General features: G+C 42.2%; 1 protein-coding gene across 3 annotated transcripts in view; it reads right to left on the bottom strand.

Annotated features, from left to right (window-relative positions):
- RASAL2 (RAS protein activator like 2) overlaps positions 1–20,064 on the bottom strand; it is a 123,561-nt gene that overhangs the window by 19,336 nt on the left and 84,161 nt on the right. For all 3 annotated transcript variants that reach the window (XM_086462387.1, XM_009955320.2, XM_086462388.1), the window contains 5 exons: positions 18,032–18,141; positions 7,644–7,797; positions 5,983–6,081; positions 4,611–5,165; positions 2,087–2,231 (listed from right to left, as the gene is read on the bottom strand). In XM_086462387.1, the coding sequence (XP_086318513.1) occupies positions 2,087–2,231; positions 4,611–5,165; positions 5,983–6,081; positions 7,644–7,797; positions 18,032–18,141 (1,063 nt within the window). The remainder of the gene's footprint in view (positions 1–2,086; positions 2,232–4,610; positions 5,166–5,982; positions 6,082–7,643; positions 7,798–18,031; positions 18,142–20,064) is intronic.

Genomic DNA, 20,064 nt, shown 5'->3' with positions numbered 1-20,064 from the left:
AGTGCAATGTTGTTAATCCTTTCAAAAAACATGGCATCTGAGCAAAATGATATTTAAAACTTGACAGATAATTAGATGGGTATATTGTCATGAGCAATCTTGTCACGAGCAATCTTGCCCCGAGCTACAGACAAGCTGGATGACCTTAGGGGGATTTTCCATCTCTCATGTCTGTGATTTACAATCTTATCACTCAGCACCAATGCTCTAAATGATGTATTAGAAGTCATTAATTTTAAAATATTTTTTAATGTAATTACTGCACATTAAGGGGCTTGCAGTCAAATGTAATATACTGGTCCCACAGCTGATTGTTCAGTCTGCTGAAAAGCACAGCACAAAGTAATATGCTGCTCATTTCTCCATACGAGGCGAGAGCCTAGGACTGTGACTTATGCTCAGCGGTTCCACCCATGAGAATAAGACTACCAGAAGAGGCTCACTGCATTTAAGAAATGGCCAAAATGCATATAATCACAGACCTGACTATACTGACCCTTGGAGCACTAATGTAGCCAACTATCTCCTTGATGACTTGCCAGCGTCTGGGATTGCTGAGGACAAGCGAGACTGCTGGGAAAGCAAGCTGCCATTTATTTTTTTTTTAATTTTTTGTTGTGAAAGGATGTGGTGTGGGACTGGGCTTTGGCCTGATCTTGTTTCTCTCGTATCAGTTTCTAAAGCTGTCTTCATCCAAGAAACAACAGGGGGATGGGTAGCTCACTGTGCAATTGTGGGTAACAAAGACTGAGTGGAATTGGTAAAAGCTAACTGTAGCGAGGCTGTGAGTTTCTTTGGAAGAGAGCACGAACGTTTTTGGTCCTCTTTACTGCAGTATTAGTTGCGTGGACAGCAATTCCCACGGCAGTGGCTTATGACTAGAGCAGAACCTTTCCGTGCAGAGGGGACAATCATACAATTATCAGAATCCACCCTGGCATGTAACCACCGTGAACATTAAGACCCTGTGGGGGGAATGGAATAGGACACCCCAGGCTGGCCAGGCAGTTTTAATGACACAGTGAATAAAGAGCACTTTGGACAAACACAGGCAGGAGGCTCCCTAGACAGTCTGCATCCTGATCTCCTGCCCTGTGCTGCTCAGTCCCTCCGGCCATGTTTGTCTGAGGATTTTTGTCTGGGCGAGGTACCAGTTTAAAAGGTTAACACCAACGCTTATGAATTAACTGCTCCATGGCAAAGGTAAGGGCTGAGCAAGCCCAAGGGTCACTCCGTAACGTGCCAGCATTACCAACAGTTGCAGCTGAAGCACTGGGAAATGAGTTTTCTTGTACCACCTGCATTCAACCCAAGTGCTTGGGTAGGCACCTCACACACGAATGCTTGTTAACACCGTAACTCACATTTGCTGTTGACTACTACAGCAAGCGAAAGAGAATGACTGGAGATGCCTCGGCAATATGCATTTGTGGATAAGAGCTTTGCTTGCCAAGCAGACACCGCTGAGCACATCTAAGCCCCTTGGTTGTGGCACTTCAGCCTGAAGTGAGTGCAGGAGCTTCTTCAGCATAAAAGGAGATCAGTGAAATACATGCTTCACATTCATAATCCTTTCTGAAATCTCCACCTAATGGTATTGCACATGATACCAGACTCACTTCTGACACCGCAACACAAGGTACTGGTCTCAATTTCTGCTGTTAAACTATATGTCAAAATCCCTTTTTTAAGCCTCTTCATATACCAGATGGAACAATCACCATTGCCCACAAATAAACTGCAGTATTATACCTCTTCATCACAACCAGAGACACAAAAGAAAGTTACCCAGAAAAACATAATGTGGTGATAGAAACTTTAAGAGGGAATCAGCTATATCAAATTGTTTGCCTTGCCTCGGGTGCTAATGCTGCAGGCACCAAGAGCATCTTTCTCTCTGCGGAGGAAGGGCATCAGGAGTAAGACAACATGCATTTTGCTATCTGAATACTAGACACCTGGGCTGAGTGCTGAGGTAGTTTCTTCCCATCCCACACTCCTAGACAGATGAGGTTTCAGTCATGTTGCAGACAGTTCAGGGTTAGCTCTTGCAATGCAAACAGGGGACAGATAGGCACTTTCTTACCTAGTGCATCGTGAAGATACTTCTGTCCTACCAACTTCAGGTATTCCTCAATAGCTTTGGTAGCAAGCGTGTTCTCCCTGAAGATCAAGACATCGTGCTCCCCACAACGATCTACCTCAGACATCACCAAATCCGTCAAGAAGTCCTGAAGAAAAAGGTCAAATGGCAAGAGGTTATTTTAACCAGACTCAGTCATGCCAGGCTAACTGTAGAAGCCAAGAAGGAAGGATAAACAGAGGAGCCAGAGGATTACGGAAATAATTGCTCAGCTTGGGACACAGGGTGCAGATGCTACATATAGTATGGGCCAAGGAAACAGCTAGGGCTCCTCTTGGGTTTATCATACTTACAAAATGATATAGATACATTATGAAGGGAGAAGCAAAAGTCTCTTAAAAGCTTTACAGCCAAGCTTATGTTTCAGTTTAGATCTTGAACACAAACCCTCACCAGCTTGTTTATCGGTGTCTTTGTCTGCTGAAAGAAACTGTGATATTATATTTATCTTGTAATACCAAATATTGCATACAAACTTGGATTTAAAAATCCAGAATGGAAGGTAGGCACAAGTTCTTAGAGGTTGGTGAAATTTAAATAAGAAGAATGGCTTATAGAAATTGAATTGACAAACCAAAAGTGGTTCAGGATTTGGGGAAAAGAGTTAACATCCTTGCTGCAGATCTATATGTCTTAACTTGAACTGTATTCAAATGCCCAGGCAGGAATTATCAGCAAGTCTTGATACAGTGAATAACCTCTTCATACAGGGTCTAATTCTACTGTAATAATTACTTCCTGAAGTGGTAACTCCATGTGAGTCAAGGACACTCAGCATTTCACAAGAAATAGTTGGTATTGTGCAAGATCCAATTTCAGCCACCATAAAATTCTCCAGGAGAGGAAGCATAATTATTTTTGTTGTTGTTGTTGTTGCTTTTTTAAAAAAAAACTGTTCCAAAAAAAATCACCCCCGAAAACCAAAACCAGAACACCACCCTGCATTAGGGCTGAGTGATAACTGTGACTTGCTGCTTCTGCTGCAAACAGCAGCATCCTCCAAACAGTTTAAAAAGAGTGCTGTAGTAAGGTTTCATAACCCCATTAGCCACAGAAGCCATAATGCACTGCTAGTACATGAGTGTAAAATATGTTGAACAAATTATATCTGATGAATATAGATTAAAAAAATACATTTAGTACTCTTGGTTTTCAATCCATTACTGCTGTTTCTTTTCAACAAAATCTGAAAGAATTATTTTCACCTGGCACAAATTTGGAACACCCAGCTGCATCACCACCAACATAGCATGAATGGGAAATGTACCCTCTTTGCAGCTTTAGGTTATGGCAGCCTAAGCTGCTCAATGCTGCCAGTAAACACAGGTTCAAATGTTCAGGCACTAGGAAGGGAAAGTCATAATAATAATTTATCTACCTGTTGCAGCTAGCACTGCAGGAATCCAGAGCCTGCTTTCCAGCAGGATTTCAAGACAACCCTACAGGAGCTATCCCAGCTACCTGCTTCTCTTCATCAGACAAACAAATTGGTAAGGAATGAGCTCCTATCACATGCTGTCACAGAGCACCAGCCTTTCAGAGATTTATGTCAAAGGAAGAACAGCAGAGAGTAGCATATGATTATGCAAACATAAAAGGACCTTTTTGGAGCATTTAAATTATGCTGTCCCTTGGATGTCGCTTACAGCCATCCTTTCACATCTCCAACCCTCTAACTTGTGTTCGGTCATGCTTAACTTGCTCTAGCTGGTATTACTGGAAGAAGCTGGCTACAGCTTGGTACTATGCACACACCCACTTGGCAGGCAGCATTCAGATAAATCAATGTTTGTTAATGCTTCTCAGAATTTCCCCGAGACCTACAGGATACTCCCCCACAATCTATTTGAAGAAACCGAGGCGCTTTCCAATTGCTGCCTCACAGAGAACCACCACTGTGCACCCAGAAGTCCTAATAACATCCTTAGGGCAGGTGGGATCACCATTAACCAAGTATAGATTCTCCAAATGGCTGTTCAAATGCTGACCAAATCAATGTTGGCATTGATTAGCTGACTTAGCACTGAATCAACAATGGCACCCTGCTGCTCATTGTCTCAGAGACTTATTTATAGAAGTAGTTCTCTGGTTTACTAATCTCTTACTTATTTCTTACCTCGAATCACAATTGAAGAAATACAGAAAAGTTTCCTGAACACTGGAGTGCAGGCCCTAACTTTTCAGAATAACATGAAGTTATAAAGTCTTCTTGTTTATACTTGGTAAACAGCATCTTTAATCTCTGTATCGGCTCCTAATCATTGTTGGTATTGTGCCTATCTACATGCCTTCCTGGCAGATGCAATTGCCCAAGTCTTTTCAAATACTTTTGAGACCTTTTTCTCAGCCTTACCCCACCAGGCACCTACTGCTGTTGCTTGTGGTCACGGGCTTCCTAGTTTCTAGCTAAAAAGATATCCCCTAGCAGCGAGAGGGAGTCGTTTTGACAGGAGCTGCCTGCTCTTACCTTCGCTCTCCCAGTGCTCTGAAGAATATGCACCAAAGCACAAGCCATCTCTTCCTTATTCCGTACGCTGATCACAGGCTCCAGCACAGAGCACAGCATAGTGTAGTTGCTGGTAACAAACTCTGCAAATTCTTTGTATTGCTCCATGGGCAAGATGGTGATGGTCTGGTAACGGGACTTTATCCGAATGGAAGGTCCCCCTGATTTCCCTTTGTTTGGCGTAGGTGTGCTGACTGGGTACCATTTTTCCACAAACTGGCGACCGGTTACACTGGCCATGGGAATGTTCACCAGGCCTACGTAATTGTTCTTGTCTTTTTTCTTCTTCTTCTCCACATCCTTGTAGATGTGAACTGTGATGCTGTGAAGAGGTGGGAGACCGTAGAACTCAAAGTGCTCTCCCCAGAAAATGTTATCTGCTTTTGTTTTGCTGGTGGTGCGGGCAAAGAGAGTGTCATCCAGGCACAGCTCACAGAAGTATTTCTTCTTGGGGGCCAGGTCCTTTGCCTCAATGATCCAGAGACGGAGCACATTTTCAGCTCGACGGCAGTTGTCCTGTGTGGAAGAAAGAGCTCAGCTTTGATTCAGAATTCCCCAAAATTGAACATTTTGTCTTCTAAAGCAGCAGCAAAGGTGTCCAAGGCGGGGACAGAATCATAATTCAGAATCAGGTTCTCTGATCATCAGAATCTCTAGAAAATTGGACATTTTCTAAAGTAGAGGAAAAGGGCTGTCTTTTGTATGTCAAAGGCGGAGACTAGAACATTTTTCTTCTCAAAAAGCTATATTTGAAATGGGTTAGAAAACAAACCCTCTGCTCAGGAGACACTCAAAAGCTGCTACACTGGCATAGCATGCTGCATTGTTTACTCCTGTGAATAACTCCAGGAGCACTGATAGCCTGCCCCTCAAAGGTAAAGGTGGTATGCCAACTATGGAGGTGACTTATCAGATACTTCCAGCTGATCAATAACTTGACTCCCCTTCTCACTCCAGCTCAAATTCCATTTGGTTGGTGTTTGTTTTTTTTCTTCCCCTCCCCGAACTGCGCCCCCACAGCAAAACATGAAACCTATGAAGCCATGTCCCATCTTTCTGAAGCACACAGTATCAGAAATCCAGTCTGACACATCATAAGCAGGCACTGCGGCAGGGATCAGGAACCATGCCGACATGTATTTATTCATTAAAGGTTTGACCTACTGCACTCACTAGAATAGTACACAGCAGCTTTTGATACACTGATGAGCGGACTTCTTCCCAGACTAAATTAACTGGGGATGCATCTGTGGGAAGCCCTGGTACATTGGACTGAAATCCAATCATACCACCTCCATTCCCCCAGTAATCTTATTTCCGCAGTTTTTATTACCTTATTCGGCTGCACTGTTCTGCGTAAGTTTTCCATCCACTTGTCCCTCTCTGCTGCAGAGGAACAACTGAAGCATTTACTGCCACTGGAGTAGGTTACCTGGAACATATAAATGACAGGCTGAGTTCAGGCAAGCCTAGGAGACATGTGAGAGGCTGCAAAAAGCAAGGAAGAACATAAGCAATGCTGAAGCATCAAAGTAAATATGAAAAAGGCAGGAAACCAATATGGGAGCCTAGAAGGCAGAGAGCTTAAAAGGCCCACAATACGCAGAGAGAAAAAAAAAGTCAGTTCAAAAAAATATAAAACTAAAGAAACATATGAGGAGCACCAGAGGTTCCTCTTAAAGGCAGCTTTAATCAACCAGTTGATTTATTTTTTTAAAACACACTTGTCAATTGATCCACAGCTATTAAATGCCTAGTTTTCCCCATTACGTCCCAGAGGCAGATGAGACGCGGTTAATGGCAGTGTAAAGACAGAACTAACAATGCATTAATATAAGGCAAAACACACTGGAAATGGTGTCTTCAGGAAACACAAAATGTTTCCGAGGGTCCATATATACAGGAACAGTCTAAAACAAACTGAAGGAGTTGTGCTCTGATCCAGCCCTGACACTCGATGCCACATGCAACTCGGCTTTCACACAGGAGGGAACTGCCTTGGTTTCTTTCATTTTCACATGGCCTGACAAGCCTCATTTACTCTTCCCATTCATTTGTGCACACAACTAAAAAGCAGTATGAGGCAACAGCCTCAGAGCTAAGTTCTTGACATTTTTTTTCACTCAATTCAACCAACCTAAGCAACCTGGGAAGTGCTTCCAACCAGAAGAATAAGACTGAAGCACACAGGAACAATTCCTGGTTACATCCTGAGGGAGAAGGGCCTGATATGCTGCTTTTCTGCCAGAGCAGTTTTCCAGATTGTAAACAGATCTTTGCTCTGGAATTTTAAACACATCTGACTAATCCTCCTGAAGACAGAATGTCACCTGCCCCTGCCACGACAGATTACGACGGCCTTAGACGCATCCAAATAGCACACATGAATACAGTGTTGGTCCTGCAAGGGAAGGACTGCGCTCTCACAAACGGCCTGTTTCTGAAACAAAGCTAGGAGCCATGTGGTGCTATGTGGCAGCCTGTGCTGAAACAGCAAGAGGATCTTTGCGTCCTCCTCCATGGTGCGTTGGACACGTCCGCAGTTAGTGAAGCTTCTCCTTTAGCAATCAGAGAACAGGCTGAGCTAATGGAAGGGGGCTCTGACTGGAAATCACATTTCTCAGTTACGGTATATTTTCTAAATTTAATTTTAGGTGAATTTGGAGAGGATGAATACACAGCTTATGAACAATAGTATGTTTCAGCGATACATTTGCATGCAAACTACAAATGCTTAGATATTTATCAAATTAAAGAGATTTTTCAATTAGAAGATGCGGTAATTGAAAAAGATTTCTCTCTGTTGAGTGATTGATGCCATTAGCCTCAAGGACTTTAAAATTGCATGCTGGTTAGGCAGCCCCCACCCAAACCTCAGGATAGCAGTGCCTGCTGATCTGTTCTCCAATTACAAAGTCCCAGAACAGCATACTGCAAGGGTTCAGACCGAATGACAGCATATAATCAGCGGCATGTTTGGGGAGCGTTCTTTACCTCAAAGCAGAAGTCTTGTCCAAGGATACTGCTGTGAAGTGGTTTGACAAAGACTTTTTCTTCTGACCCAAGATCCAGGGCCTCCACAGCGCTGCCTGGGCTCAGTAAAGACTCATGGGAACGGGACTCCTTCAGCTTTGGCAATCCACGTGACCTGTAGGAGCAAGGGGGAAAGGAAACATTATTTTTCTCACCATTACTGAAAGAGTTGGCAAGATCCCAGAGAAAGCTGCAACTTGTTGCTGTTTATTCAGAACAACTTCTACAATTACTCTGTAAACCTTATGAAAATAACATTAGGGCAGTAAGCCCAGACTCCTAAGGAAAGATCCAGCCACACAAGCCTAGGAAGTCCATTCCCAGTGACCTAGAAACCGTAGGTGCTGAGCGATCAGTGAAAGAACAGCAGCAAAACAAGAAGTTCAGAACTTAACTGCTGAAATTTTAAAGAAAACCCACAGATAGGTTTGGATATATTACTGAAAATATTTACTACTACCTAGATTACTAAATAAATGCTGTGTATTAACAGCAAAAAGCACACCAATTTCTAAATCTCTAAACCAATGCAGAATGATAGCTACTCCCATTAAGAGCAGATGACCCCCTCACAATACACTTAATTTTTCTTAATATACAAAGCCTTCACACTTAAGTCAAATACGGAAATTATTTCCCACTTCACAATGCTTGAGTCAGTTACCTACATTTAAACTTTGCATTTCCTTCTTCAGCTGCTTCTTTCAGTTTTAACAGTTTTCAATTTTTTTTGATACCTCCATTCTCTTTTAACTTCTGCTCACTAACACATACCGCTTCTCTTTTTCAGTTGACTGTCCTGTAAATCCCTGAGCTCTACCAGAGCTGTCATCTCCCAAATTCACAGGACCTTTTTATCAAGGCAGTCTTCTCTTTGCCCCCACCAGTTCTTTAATACTTCTCAAAGACATATCCCTCCCTCCACTATGCCGTAGCTTTTTGCAACCAACATCATTATAAAATGTGCTCTAACACTTTCTGTATTCTCTCAATTCGATTTAATGCAACATTAGTGCACAGCAAGGAGCTCTGCTGTCAAGCAACACTGTAAAACGTGCTCCATTTATAGGTGACAGTGACTTCACCTGTGCTCCTTCTAACTCCAAACTGAAACCCGGACTATAAGCTTCTGCAGTAAAGTCATATGATTCTTAAGGCACAACTAGCATTTCTGCTTCAAAAGCTAAACACACTATGTGCATGCATATCTTATTTTTCCTCTAGCTGGAACTCAGTCAAAGCCTTCACAGATGACCAACAAGGAGTAAGAGCACCAAGTCCCAGCTTAGCAGAGAAAGGGCTGTTTACCTGGCAGGTCTGGATTTTGTTAAGATACTGAAGCTCATGCCAGTCCCTATGCCTGTTCAGTGATCCATGAAAGTGTGTCCATAAATACGGTTACACATCCAGCAAGTGTGACTGAGCACAAAGAACAGGTGTGAAAGTAGAAAGGCATCAGTTGCCTCGACATCATGCAGAGAAAAGGAATGCTCTGAAATGATGCTTTCTCACCTGCATTTTTCCTCACAGTATTGCTTCTTTTATTCAACTTCAGTATCAAGGCTCAGTATCATATAGAAAATGTTTACAGAATTTATTTATGGAGAAGTGAAAAGCACAGCTACCTCTAACAGCTTCCTTAATTTTGAAAAATAAGTAGTTTTGGTATACTTCCCTCACGTATCTTATACAAAACAAATCCTCATATTTTGTAACCTCAGCAAGAGCAAATTCCTCCTACCTTTGAGCAATTCTATGGGGAAACAGGGAAAAAAAACATTTGGAAAAGGCGTCTTCAGTACTTCTAAGGCTGCTTAAGAAAAACTTGGGTATCACAAAGGATACATGTAAAGCAACGAGCAGAGTTCGTCTGAGTGCTCTTTTGTACAAAATGAAATGCTGAAGGTATTCTAGTGGATTCATGTATGATAAGATTTATTAAACAGTAAGGGAGAACTTTGTTCCCATTTAATATATTGAATGACCTCAGTGCAGGCAGTAAAAACCTTTCATCAGAGGGATATTACAAAGACACTGATTTCAAATGCAAAGCAGCAGCACTGGTACAAATGCGTTGGCTGCACTGTGCATGCTTTGTTGTAACAGGTTACAGCAGCAGCTGTACCAACGCAAACCTAAAACCTCAGCCATGTATAATTGAACACTTGCTGCAGCTAAGGCAGGGCAAGTCTAAAATAAACACACCACAATACACCATTTTAATATCACCTCTGCAAAATCCTCTCTAATTTTTCCTCTCAAGAAAGCACTGCTGAGGTCACTTGGCTTCTGTCCCTATCCCAAACTCTCAGCGATTCTAGTCCTAACAAAGTACTTTGGTGCATGATGCAGGGGAACTGGCTGAAAGCCTGCAGCCAACTCCTGCCTTAGCTCCTTGTCAGAGAAGGAAAGCACGGAGTGGTCACAAAGAGCGGGAAGAGGAGGGAAAGAAAAATAATTACCAAATAAAAGAGAAAGAAAGAAAGAGATTTTACAAATTCCAGTTACACAGAGGCTGCACTTGGAGTAAGACAAATCAAGCACACCTACATGAAACAATTGTACAGCCATTTAGCAGTGCATCCCCAAATCATAGCGGTGCCACATGTCACAGCCCTTCCTTTCAAACTTCGTTCTCTGTGCTACATCTCAGACAAATCCTGCCGGGAGCGGAAGAGAGGCACAAAAATCCAGGAGGAGTTCTTCCTCAAGCCTTAGGTTACAAATTTCAGATGAGCATCATGCCAGGCAGATACGCTGGGGCAAGAAGCAAAGTCACAGCCGCACAGGTAAGGAACTCCCTCTCCTTGCTGGCTGTGCTCCCACCCGGCCCCACGGGTGACACGAAGAGGCTCCTGGGTGCATGTTGCCATGGTGCGGCCTCCTGTAAGGAGATTAGGGGGGACGGTGCCGGGAGAGGTGGCAAGCGTGGGGAGGCTGCTCTGCAGACGTGGCAAAGGTGACCTTTCCAGAAAGAAACAAGTCCCTTCTCTTCCTTTCCTACAACGAATTTAATGAGAACTGGACAGTTACAGACACCAAGAGAGATCGAGGCACCTTCCAGCAATGCGTCCAAACAGCCTTTGGGGACAGAGTGGGAGAAAGGGCAGGCACACACAAATTGTACTCCATGCCTCCACATCCCGCCTTGCAAGTTAAACCTTTGAGTAGCATCTATTCTGCTTCATTGCTCTTCTAACCAGTTAGCTTTGAACATTTTGTTTTGTTGCAGATCAGCTGGAGCATGGTTAGTTTTGTTGACTCAGGGTCCTGGCGCAGAGGAACGTCTGTCTGTTCAAGAAATCCCTTGAAGCTACCATATTTCATACAGCTCAATAAACTGATTAAGTGGCTTAGAATTGGCACTTTATCTTCCATAAACACCACAGCAATGTTGTAAAGTTGTTGGTTAGATACAACCACACACATTTACAAACACAAATACATGCATTTGCAAGCACCATGGTATATATTTCATCTATTGATAGATCTGCAAAGCAAATCATTGACTTGTGCCTAAATCAGCAGCATCCTAATCGATACAGGCAATAATTATATGGCAATAACGGTTCTCTGCTGCTTTAAAGCCTCATTTGATATTCTGAAGCTGTAAGTAACAATGAAGGAAAATTGCTCACTGGCTTCCCTTTTGCACAGAGGCACAGTTAATAAACAAATGCCACTAACTTACTTCCCAATGTCCAGCAAAGCGGCTGGATTAACAGAGCCTTTCCTGTATTAGGTAGGAAGCTACTGGCAAAACGAGCATTGCTTAGAATCTCTGTTAAGAGAGAAGTAATCCCAGAGAAGAAGATTACTATAAACAGGAAGATCGCACATGCAAAAGGTGGGGGAAGGGTTGTTTGTACAAATCTGTTTCTGTTAAACAGCTCCATTAACAACACAAATCCTGTTTTAAATTATAATTAACCTCCAATGATCAGCTTTTTTTTTTTTTACTGTGCTGCTTTTTCTATCTACTTCTGCACACCCCAAAAAAAATGGTAAAAGACAGCATTCAAGTTCAGAGCAAATAGTTACCAACAGCATCAAACAATTCTCACACAAGTATTCTCTGTAATTTCTTTCCAACAGGAAAAGCAAGTGGAGCAGGAGCATGTCAGGGAACATGTAAAACTTCTCACCTCTTTTCACATGTTTTGGAGTACTGGTCTTCACAGCTGCATCATTTCCTCCTAAATCAGAGCCCAGCCAATGCCCCAAACCACTGACCTGGCAGCAGCATGCGACTGCTACTGAAAAAGATCTCTTCAACAACACCATTTTGCTGGCCCAACCCCAAGCCGACCCTCTCTCCTTGCACACCATAATTCAGTAATTTTCCACTACAGGAAGATCTCAGTTGTAAGCCAGGAACTAGAAAGCTCTGGCTTTCAGTGGCTGCCCATGGCACACTATTAGCCGACTTCTATTATATTCTACTGTCTATAAGGCATGTAGGTTAAAGGGTTAAAATTCTAATTGCTCCGATTAATGAAGCTCTCCTGCTGATTTTGACCTATTTAAAAGCCAACCTACAAAGCACAAAAGACTTTCAATTACTAAGCTTACCAGGGAGAGCACTATATTGCTTGGAAAACAAGCCTGCAGACATCAATAATCCAAAAGATAAAAAATAATGTATAGAAATGAACTACCGTGGAACAGAATCCCATATTCTGTTTTCTTTACCAAAATGGTGTGAAGGCAAAGAATTCTGAAAAGCGATTTTTGTTCACCCCGAGCGCCCGACTAAAGCCCCTGCTTCCACTGGTCTTATGCAAAACACTACGTCTGCATGCTTCAAATAATTCTAGCACAATACCCGTGTGATTAGAGACACTCCCCGAGATCAGAAAGTTGAATTCAATACTTAGCCACTCGCAAAGTCACAGGAGAGAGCTTGGACTGTAATGCAGTGAACTTTCTACTCAGCGCTGCTATTCAAAATCCCAGCCCTGCTGAACTGGACCCTAATGTCGGCAACACCATCTGCAATACAGGTGCGCTCTACCAGTGCTGCAGCATCACATTTCCCTGTGCAAGTGTTCATTTTGTAGGCACCACACCCCGCTTCGTTTTCCAACTGCCAATTAGCACAATATCCTATTACTTGGTCAACAATTCTACAAGTCTAACCAGTTTCATTATTAGGTTGTTTTTTGGTGTCTGTGTTTTTTGGTGGGGTTTTTTTTTGGTTGTTTGTTTTGTGTTTTTTTTTTTTTTTTTTTTTTTTTTTTAAATCAGAAACTTAAGGTAACTTATTTAGATGTAAGTTCTACTCAGCTGCAATTAAACACTGGCTTTTTCTGAGCATATTGCTTTAGCCTTCCATTGAGATTCTGGTCTTTTCTTGCAAGGCCCTACCCAAAGCCTCATTGTTTGAATCTTGGAATTAGAAAGCCCTTCTCTGCCTACATGCTCTCCCTACAGATCACAGCTTGTCTAACAGACACCTCACATGGTACAGCCAAACAAGCTGCTGAATTTCACAGTGGTAGTGTTCTCCTCACTCTACTGTAAGTGTGGGCTCCGATATCAACATTTCAAATTCTTTTGTTTTGCTGGACCACAGATTCTTAACCAATTCAGTTTCAGTTCACTGCTAAGCAATTTATAGGTGAATGCTATGTGGAGGAGCCCGGAGTTTGCAGAAAAACATCAGTCATTAAGAAATACATTTTTATGAAGGGGTCAAGTGAGCTTGCAGGTGGGACAGAGCAGTCTAGCACCTAGGTGAAGGTCTGCAACAATAGGCTTAACATTGAGATCTTGTTCAGTTTTCATGGAAAAACGAACAACTGCATGAGGACTGAAAAAACTGGTTGAAAGAAATATGTTCACCAAAACAGGAGCGAGACGTCCCTCCGGAAACAAACCACTCCTCCCCTTTCCCCATACTCCAGTATGCAGATAGAAACAGATACGCTGAATGAATACAAGCTCTGAGTGAGTCAAGCCTTAATAACACATTGTGTAACAAGATTTTTATCCTTACATCTAAAGCAGGATAAAAATCACCCACCTTTTTTGAAAACTGGCATTAAATTAGAATGAACAAATATGAAAAACAGCAAGATTTTCTTCTATTGTTTATATGATCTGTGCTATTTTCATACTGCAAAGAAGCCAGGAGGGAGGAGCGAGAACTTACCGAAAGTAGAAAAAGCTGTCGTTTGAGCAGCGATATCGTTTCACCATGAACCCCAGAGCCATGGCTACCCGCTTCCCTGCAACCTGCCGGAGCCCATTCTGAGCAAGCACACAACGGATCCTGTGATCGACTATGACTATCTGATAATGCCATAAAATGACTTTTAGTAAAGCAGGAGGACTCCCACGTGGCAGTAAATCCCAAGAGAGCAAAACCCTCCCAGCTGTCCAGAGAGCTTTATTGCAGTCGCTGAGACCATATGCAGCCAGTCTCAATCATCTTCACTCCCTCACCATAAACAAAACTGAGGCGAGAACTGTCGGTCCACTTGGAAATACTCTGAAATTCCTGGCTGCAAACTGAAAATACTAATTTGGTCTCTCCTTTCAAATGTAATTTTCCTTAAGTCTTTTCTCATGCTTTCTTACATGTTTTATGTATTACTGACACTGAGAAAATGTTAAGAGACAAATGTGTGGGTTGAAGAGCTCAAAGAATGCAGTGGGAAACAGGCTACGAAAGCTGTGAAAGATGATACGGTAACATGGTGCCAGACAGCCTCATGGCAAGAGCTGTTCATAACCCGGTGAGATGCTGTACTGGCCACACATCTGAAGAGCTTCATCCACATCTGGCACGGGTCACAACTGAGCAGAGCCTAAGTCTTCTCATGTTAGTGCCTTGTAAAGACAAAACACGAGTTTTCAAGTACAACAGAGGACCCAGCAAACAACTTGAACCTGGAGTAACAGAAGTGATGCAAATTACAGACTGAGAGATGGTGTATTTCTACAGAACACCTGGATGCTGATCCACAGTGGGCTCATTTCTGGAGCGGCACCGCAGCATTCTCCTCTCTCTATCTACTAACCCAGTCACAATGAAACAAAGTTAAAAGCCAGAAAAAGTAGGTTGGCCAACTGCTTTCTGCTGAAACAGAAAATCTGATTATGAAAAAATCTGCAACTTATCTCCATCACTCCTTCCTGCAGCATTCTTGAATCCTTTCTATTTTAAGTCAACTCTGAACAGACAGCATCCATCCTCTGTCACCATCTGGCATGGCATGCAGTGTTACAGTATCCCAAATCTTGATGTGCACCAGGATAACTAATCTTCCTTACCCCAGAATTTTACAGGTATTAATCTATAAATATCTCCTGTTTCTTAACAGGACCCAAACACCTCAAAAAGCATAAGAGAGCAATATGACAGCAGCCTCTATTTCCTTCTAATTCTTGCAGGGTTTTAATTTATAAAGCTATATAATACTTTCTTTGAAGGCAGGGCTCTTTTATTTGTCAGAGCAAGAAAAGGTAGATGCTATCAGTCAACCTGGCCCTGAAAACCTGTGTAACACCATGACATCACCTAGCATCACTTGCTTAAAACGGGAAAGGGCTGACTCACTGGGGTAGGACAGGAAAGTTTTTACTGCAACAGATCAAGACTCATACAGAAAACAGGGACAGCAGAAGGTGAGAGAAGGGCAATTCCCACTCGTGAATTAAGAGTCAGCTGCTACGTGTTATCTTCTTTCAGGCAGAAACAGTTGTCTCTGATTTGTCCCATTGGAAAAACTCCCAAACAACAGCATAATTCTAAACACAAATCAATCTTTTTAGGCTCCTCTTTCCTCCAGCCCATCTCCTCCCAGTATACTAATCTGTTCCTCATCTTCAGTGCTTCATTCCCACATGGTTTCTGAGTTGTTTTTCTGGCTGTTCTACCCACCAGTTGCATTTTTCAGGCGCCCTTAGATATAGAGTGAAACATATGGGAGGGAAGGGAGAAATTATTGGCAAGTTTCACTTTATAGTCGAACTGAATTTTCTTTACAGTTTTATTTATAAAATACCATTAGAAAAGTAATAGCTCTTAACCATAAACTTTCAAAGTTGGCATATTCAGTTGGTGCTCTGTCTGCACTGTCTGGTGTGGTTTGGACCACAACTGCAAAGAGAACTCCAGTAAACCTTCAATCTTTCCAACAAAAGGTAACTACAAGGCTGAGTAGTGCTGTTACGCATTTTTTCCAAAAAGATCAGCAATTTGTGACCCTCATCTGCAGTACGAATCTTCAAGCAAAGCTTGAGGTGAGGCTCGTGCTTTTGAACAACAGGATTTATCTCCAAATCATTTATACAGGGTTTATCTCCAATTAAAGTTATCTCAGCTTGCCTTCCACACAGCTTGGCTACTCTCAAATTGCCCTTGCCTCCAAACTGTGCTGTCTCTTCACTTCAGCACATGTATCTCTGAAAGAAGGAAGATCACATGGACCGGTATCAAAACGACTTTGTTCATTAGTACCAAATGATTGTATCCAGTCACAAATACACCAAAACAGTGCCCCATCTCCTGCCCTACAGATGGAAGATGCATTGCTATAAGGCTAGCGTAGAAGGCCAAAGGAGGAGGCTGACCGGGTAGAAAGTAAAGAGCAACCACCGGCTTGTCCCTGTCTAATCACCTGCACTTCACTGGCTTTCCAGGACTCTGTCCCTCAGACCTCTGTGTAGACTCTCCCACTGGAACTTAACAGTTCATTTGCTCCTAGATCCTCTTTAAATCCATGCCAAGGAGACTTAAGAGGACTGACAGAACAGATGAGCTATGTGTAATGCCGTCACCGTATGCAATGGATTTTGTGCTTTGCAAGCCATCACAGAAAATCCACGTTTCATTCAAGTCTAGCTGACAATTTGTGCCCACACTGGCAGGGAGTAGAGGGGGAATCTGGTTTTAAAGAGAAGGAGGCTTTGCTGTGTATAATATCATGTCTTAAACCAAAGTTGTAGGGATTAATTATAGCTAAATTTATTGGCTTTCCCAGAACATTAGCATTTCCCTTACACTGCAAAAGGAAGTATCAGCAGTCCACATTCAGCATGAGTATCAAGTTAGGGAAAGACAAATATATTATTTATGGCAAAGAGATTTTTGCATTACAAAACTCCAAGCAAAGCTGGTTACAAACAACGGTAAAACTAACAGGTACTTTATCACATGGTGGCATTATTTAATATGCTTATGCTCACTGAATTGCTTTTTTACAGCCATGTTGCAACTCCCTGAAAATAGGGATTTATAACAAAACTTGACTCAAAACAGGCTGGGTGGACATTACTATAGGAGCAACATCATCCACATCGTTAGTCACATTTGGTAAGCAGCAGCCTTTTCTGTAATTTGTGAAGTTAACAAGACCACTAACATCTGAAGCCTTGCTATCTCCATGATTTTACGGTGCTGCCTTTCAGATGGAGAAGATAGGACCATTGATTGAAGCAGCACAGCATGACAGATACAACTAATGAATTCAACTCTGCTAAAGGAGAAGGGAAAACTCACTAAACAATGTAAAAATCACAGAAGCCTGCCGTGGCCTTAAGTACAGGGCAACCTATTTTTCACTCAATTTAGTTCTCCTGCTGGGCTACTGTGGAATGTAACACAGAGTAACGTTTAATAAAAACAATCAAGAGACTTTACAAATAGTTAGGAAAAACTGTGTGAGAGCTTTTGCTTGTCTCATACACAATCCATTCTCAGCCCGAATCACCAGCCAAAAACTAAACAAGCAAGAATATACCAAATGGAGCACTAAGATGATCAGAAGTTACTGAGTTTTCTGAAAAACAGATCATCTATTCACTGTAGTAACACTGCAGTAACTATACACTTGACTGACATTAGCAATGATTCTTAACGTGCCTGAGCAGCACCGCACACCTCTGGGCTTTGCCAGTGCTACTCATCTGCTCGCACCAACCACCAACACAATTCCTCATATTAGTCGCTGCCAATATGGCTAAGATCTGTGGATAAGCATTGCATGCATCAAGGCAAGTTTCTATACAGCTGATCAATCCAATGCTTTTGTATCATGAAATTTAAAGTCTGCAGCTTATTTGAAACAGACCAGACAAACGTATGCTTCCATATGCTTAACCTGAACTTTTTGTCAGCTGTTAAGAGCAGTAAAAGTTTTCAGTCCTATGTCAGCAGTACATTGTATACTAAGCAACTTCTAACACACTGGAGTCAGCCCCCAAAACCACCCGCCTGCCAGTTTAACAATAAATTCCTTTCCTTGCTTTAATTCTGTGAGTGCATACGCGTGCTGCACATAGATTTTGTGAGGTGCCTCTGGATGACAAGAGGTGTTTTTGGGAGATGCATCGGAACCTACCTGTCATCAGCACTGCGGAGAGATGGGAGACGAAAACTTGTGTTCCTGTCCAGCTTTGACTGACTCTTTGTCCTCTTGATGGACCCTTTCAGACGTTTACTGAAGAAGCCCTACAACGAGAAGTTGCAGAAGTGAAACAGGGAAACTGATGCGAGTAATAAATCAATCAACGCACTGTCACTGAGTCTAAACTCAGCAGTGATTCCCACTGACAACGGTTACAGAATGTGCTGTATTGGGATTCCTCTGAGCAGGAAGAAAGGCAGGGCTGGATAGTCAATGACAGTTTCAGTATGTGATAGCTTCAAATTGCAATAATTAGCACCACTCGCATTATAGGTGCACTTCAATGAATTCCAACTATTATACAAGAGACCCAAAACTCCACAATTACCACTTCATAAGAAGTAGTCTTAGATAACAGTATTTGTTCCTACCTCCCTTTTACATGCCATGTTTTTAATTCTTGGTCAGACTAAGAGTATGAGATGTCTTTTATTATGAGCTTCTATTGCACCCAGGTTTCCCTTTTTAATGTATATATAGCATATTCAGTCTTACAATAATTTGTAATTTCAATAGTCTCACTAGCCAGAATTGAAAATTTCAGAAGATTTCACCTACTAGTGACTCCAGATACCAGTTCTGGTATTGCTTTGAAGCAAAGCTCAACTCAAGAATCTACTCGTGATCTAAAAATACTAAATCTTCAAGTAATCTGTCTTCTGAACTACAATTGTTCACCAACCAATCGCAGACAAAGACATGTTAGTTGGAGGTAGCCTCTGGGGATCATCTAGCCAGACTCCTGCTCCATGTAGGTGTACTGCCGACACTAGGTAAACATTAACTCTGACTTTGTCTAGCTAAGTCTCAAAAAAATGGAGATTTTACCACCTCTCTGGGCAACTCAGTCCAGTGCTGCATTACCCTCCCAGTGAGAAAAATTTTCCTTGTGTTCAACAAAAACCTCCCAAGCAGCAATCTGCAGCTACTGCCTCATTATAGCATCTGCCACTACGGAGAAAAGTTTGCCTCCATCATCTTTGTAATTCTCCTCTCCATTGCAGAAGACTGCCTTATACCACCCTTAGCTTTTTCTTTCCCAGAAAAGTAAGCCTCCCCTCATAGTTCTCTCCTTGTTGATATCATCAAGAGCTACTGCTGTGTTACCAGTAGTGAAACATGAATATATCTGACCATTGATATACAAAGGGGTTTGTGTATCTGTATGTGTGGGGAAATCACAGAAATATTTCAACACCTGCATGTTTGATTTTCTCCTATAGCCCTTTAAATTACTTTGAGCATAATACACATTTTAATTAAACCATATTGTGTCAAAATATTCCCAAGGCTTGCAGATACACACACACACACACATATTCTTTAACATGATCAAGGCAAATACAGAGGTTCTTAATCCAATAGGATTAAGCCACACTGTACTGCCTGAATCTGTTCTGCTCCTTCACAGAACAGCTGCACAGAGTCACTGTACCCTGTGCGCTGCTATCGGGAGATTTACCAAAAACACACAAGTAAAATCATGTTTGTTAAGAATATTGTAGGCTGGTTATATGTTGGTAGAATTTGCTCAAAATGAATGTCCTTTTGGTGTGGATTGAACCAGCAGATCTATTGCCTCACTTTAGTAAAGGCATAGTGACAGTGATATCCATCTGGGGCCAGCCCTCTCTCCCATCATCTGTGTTTTGCTACGATAGAAGTCGAGTACACCAAATTTTGAACACATGCGCCAGGCAAGCCTCCACAAGCTGCATTTAGGACAGGTGACAGATGCTGCCCACAGCTGCCTCCTGTAATACAGAAATCAGCAAATTGGAGACAAAACAAGGTCTCCTGTTCTTTACTGTGCACAACACCAACAAAGCCAAGAGTGTTTTATTGTCTCCAGGTGACTCAGTCAGGCTCAAGTATGTGACCTGTTCGTCTCCCAGACTCCTAAGAATTAGGCCATCACAACACAAAGATGACTTCATCTATAATCTTTTAGACTGAAAAATCTCACA

Source organism: Leptosomus discolor, chromosome 3 (genome assembly GCF_034619465.1).
Source record: "Leptosomus discolor isolate bLepDis1 chromosome 3, bLepDis1.hap2, whole genome shotgun sequence".
NCBI lineage: Eukaryota > Metazoa > Chordata > Aves > Leptosomiformes > Leptosomidae > Leptosomus > Leptosomus discolor.
The sequence above is the reverse complement of the archived record's forward strand: the minus strand, read 5'-3'. Positions and strand labels throughout refer to the sequence as shown.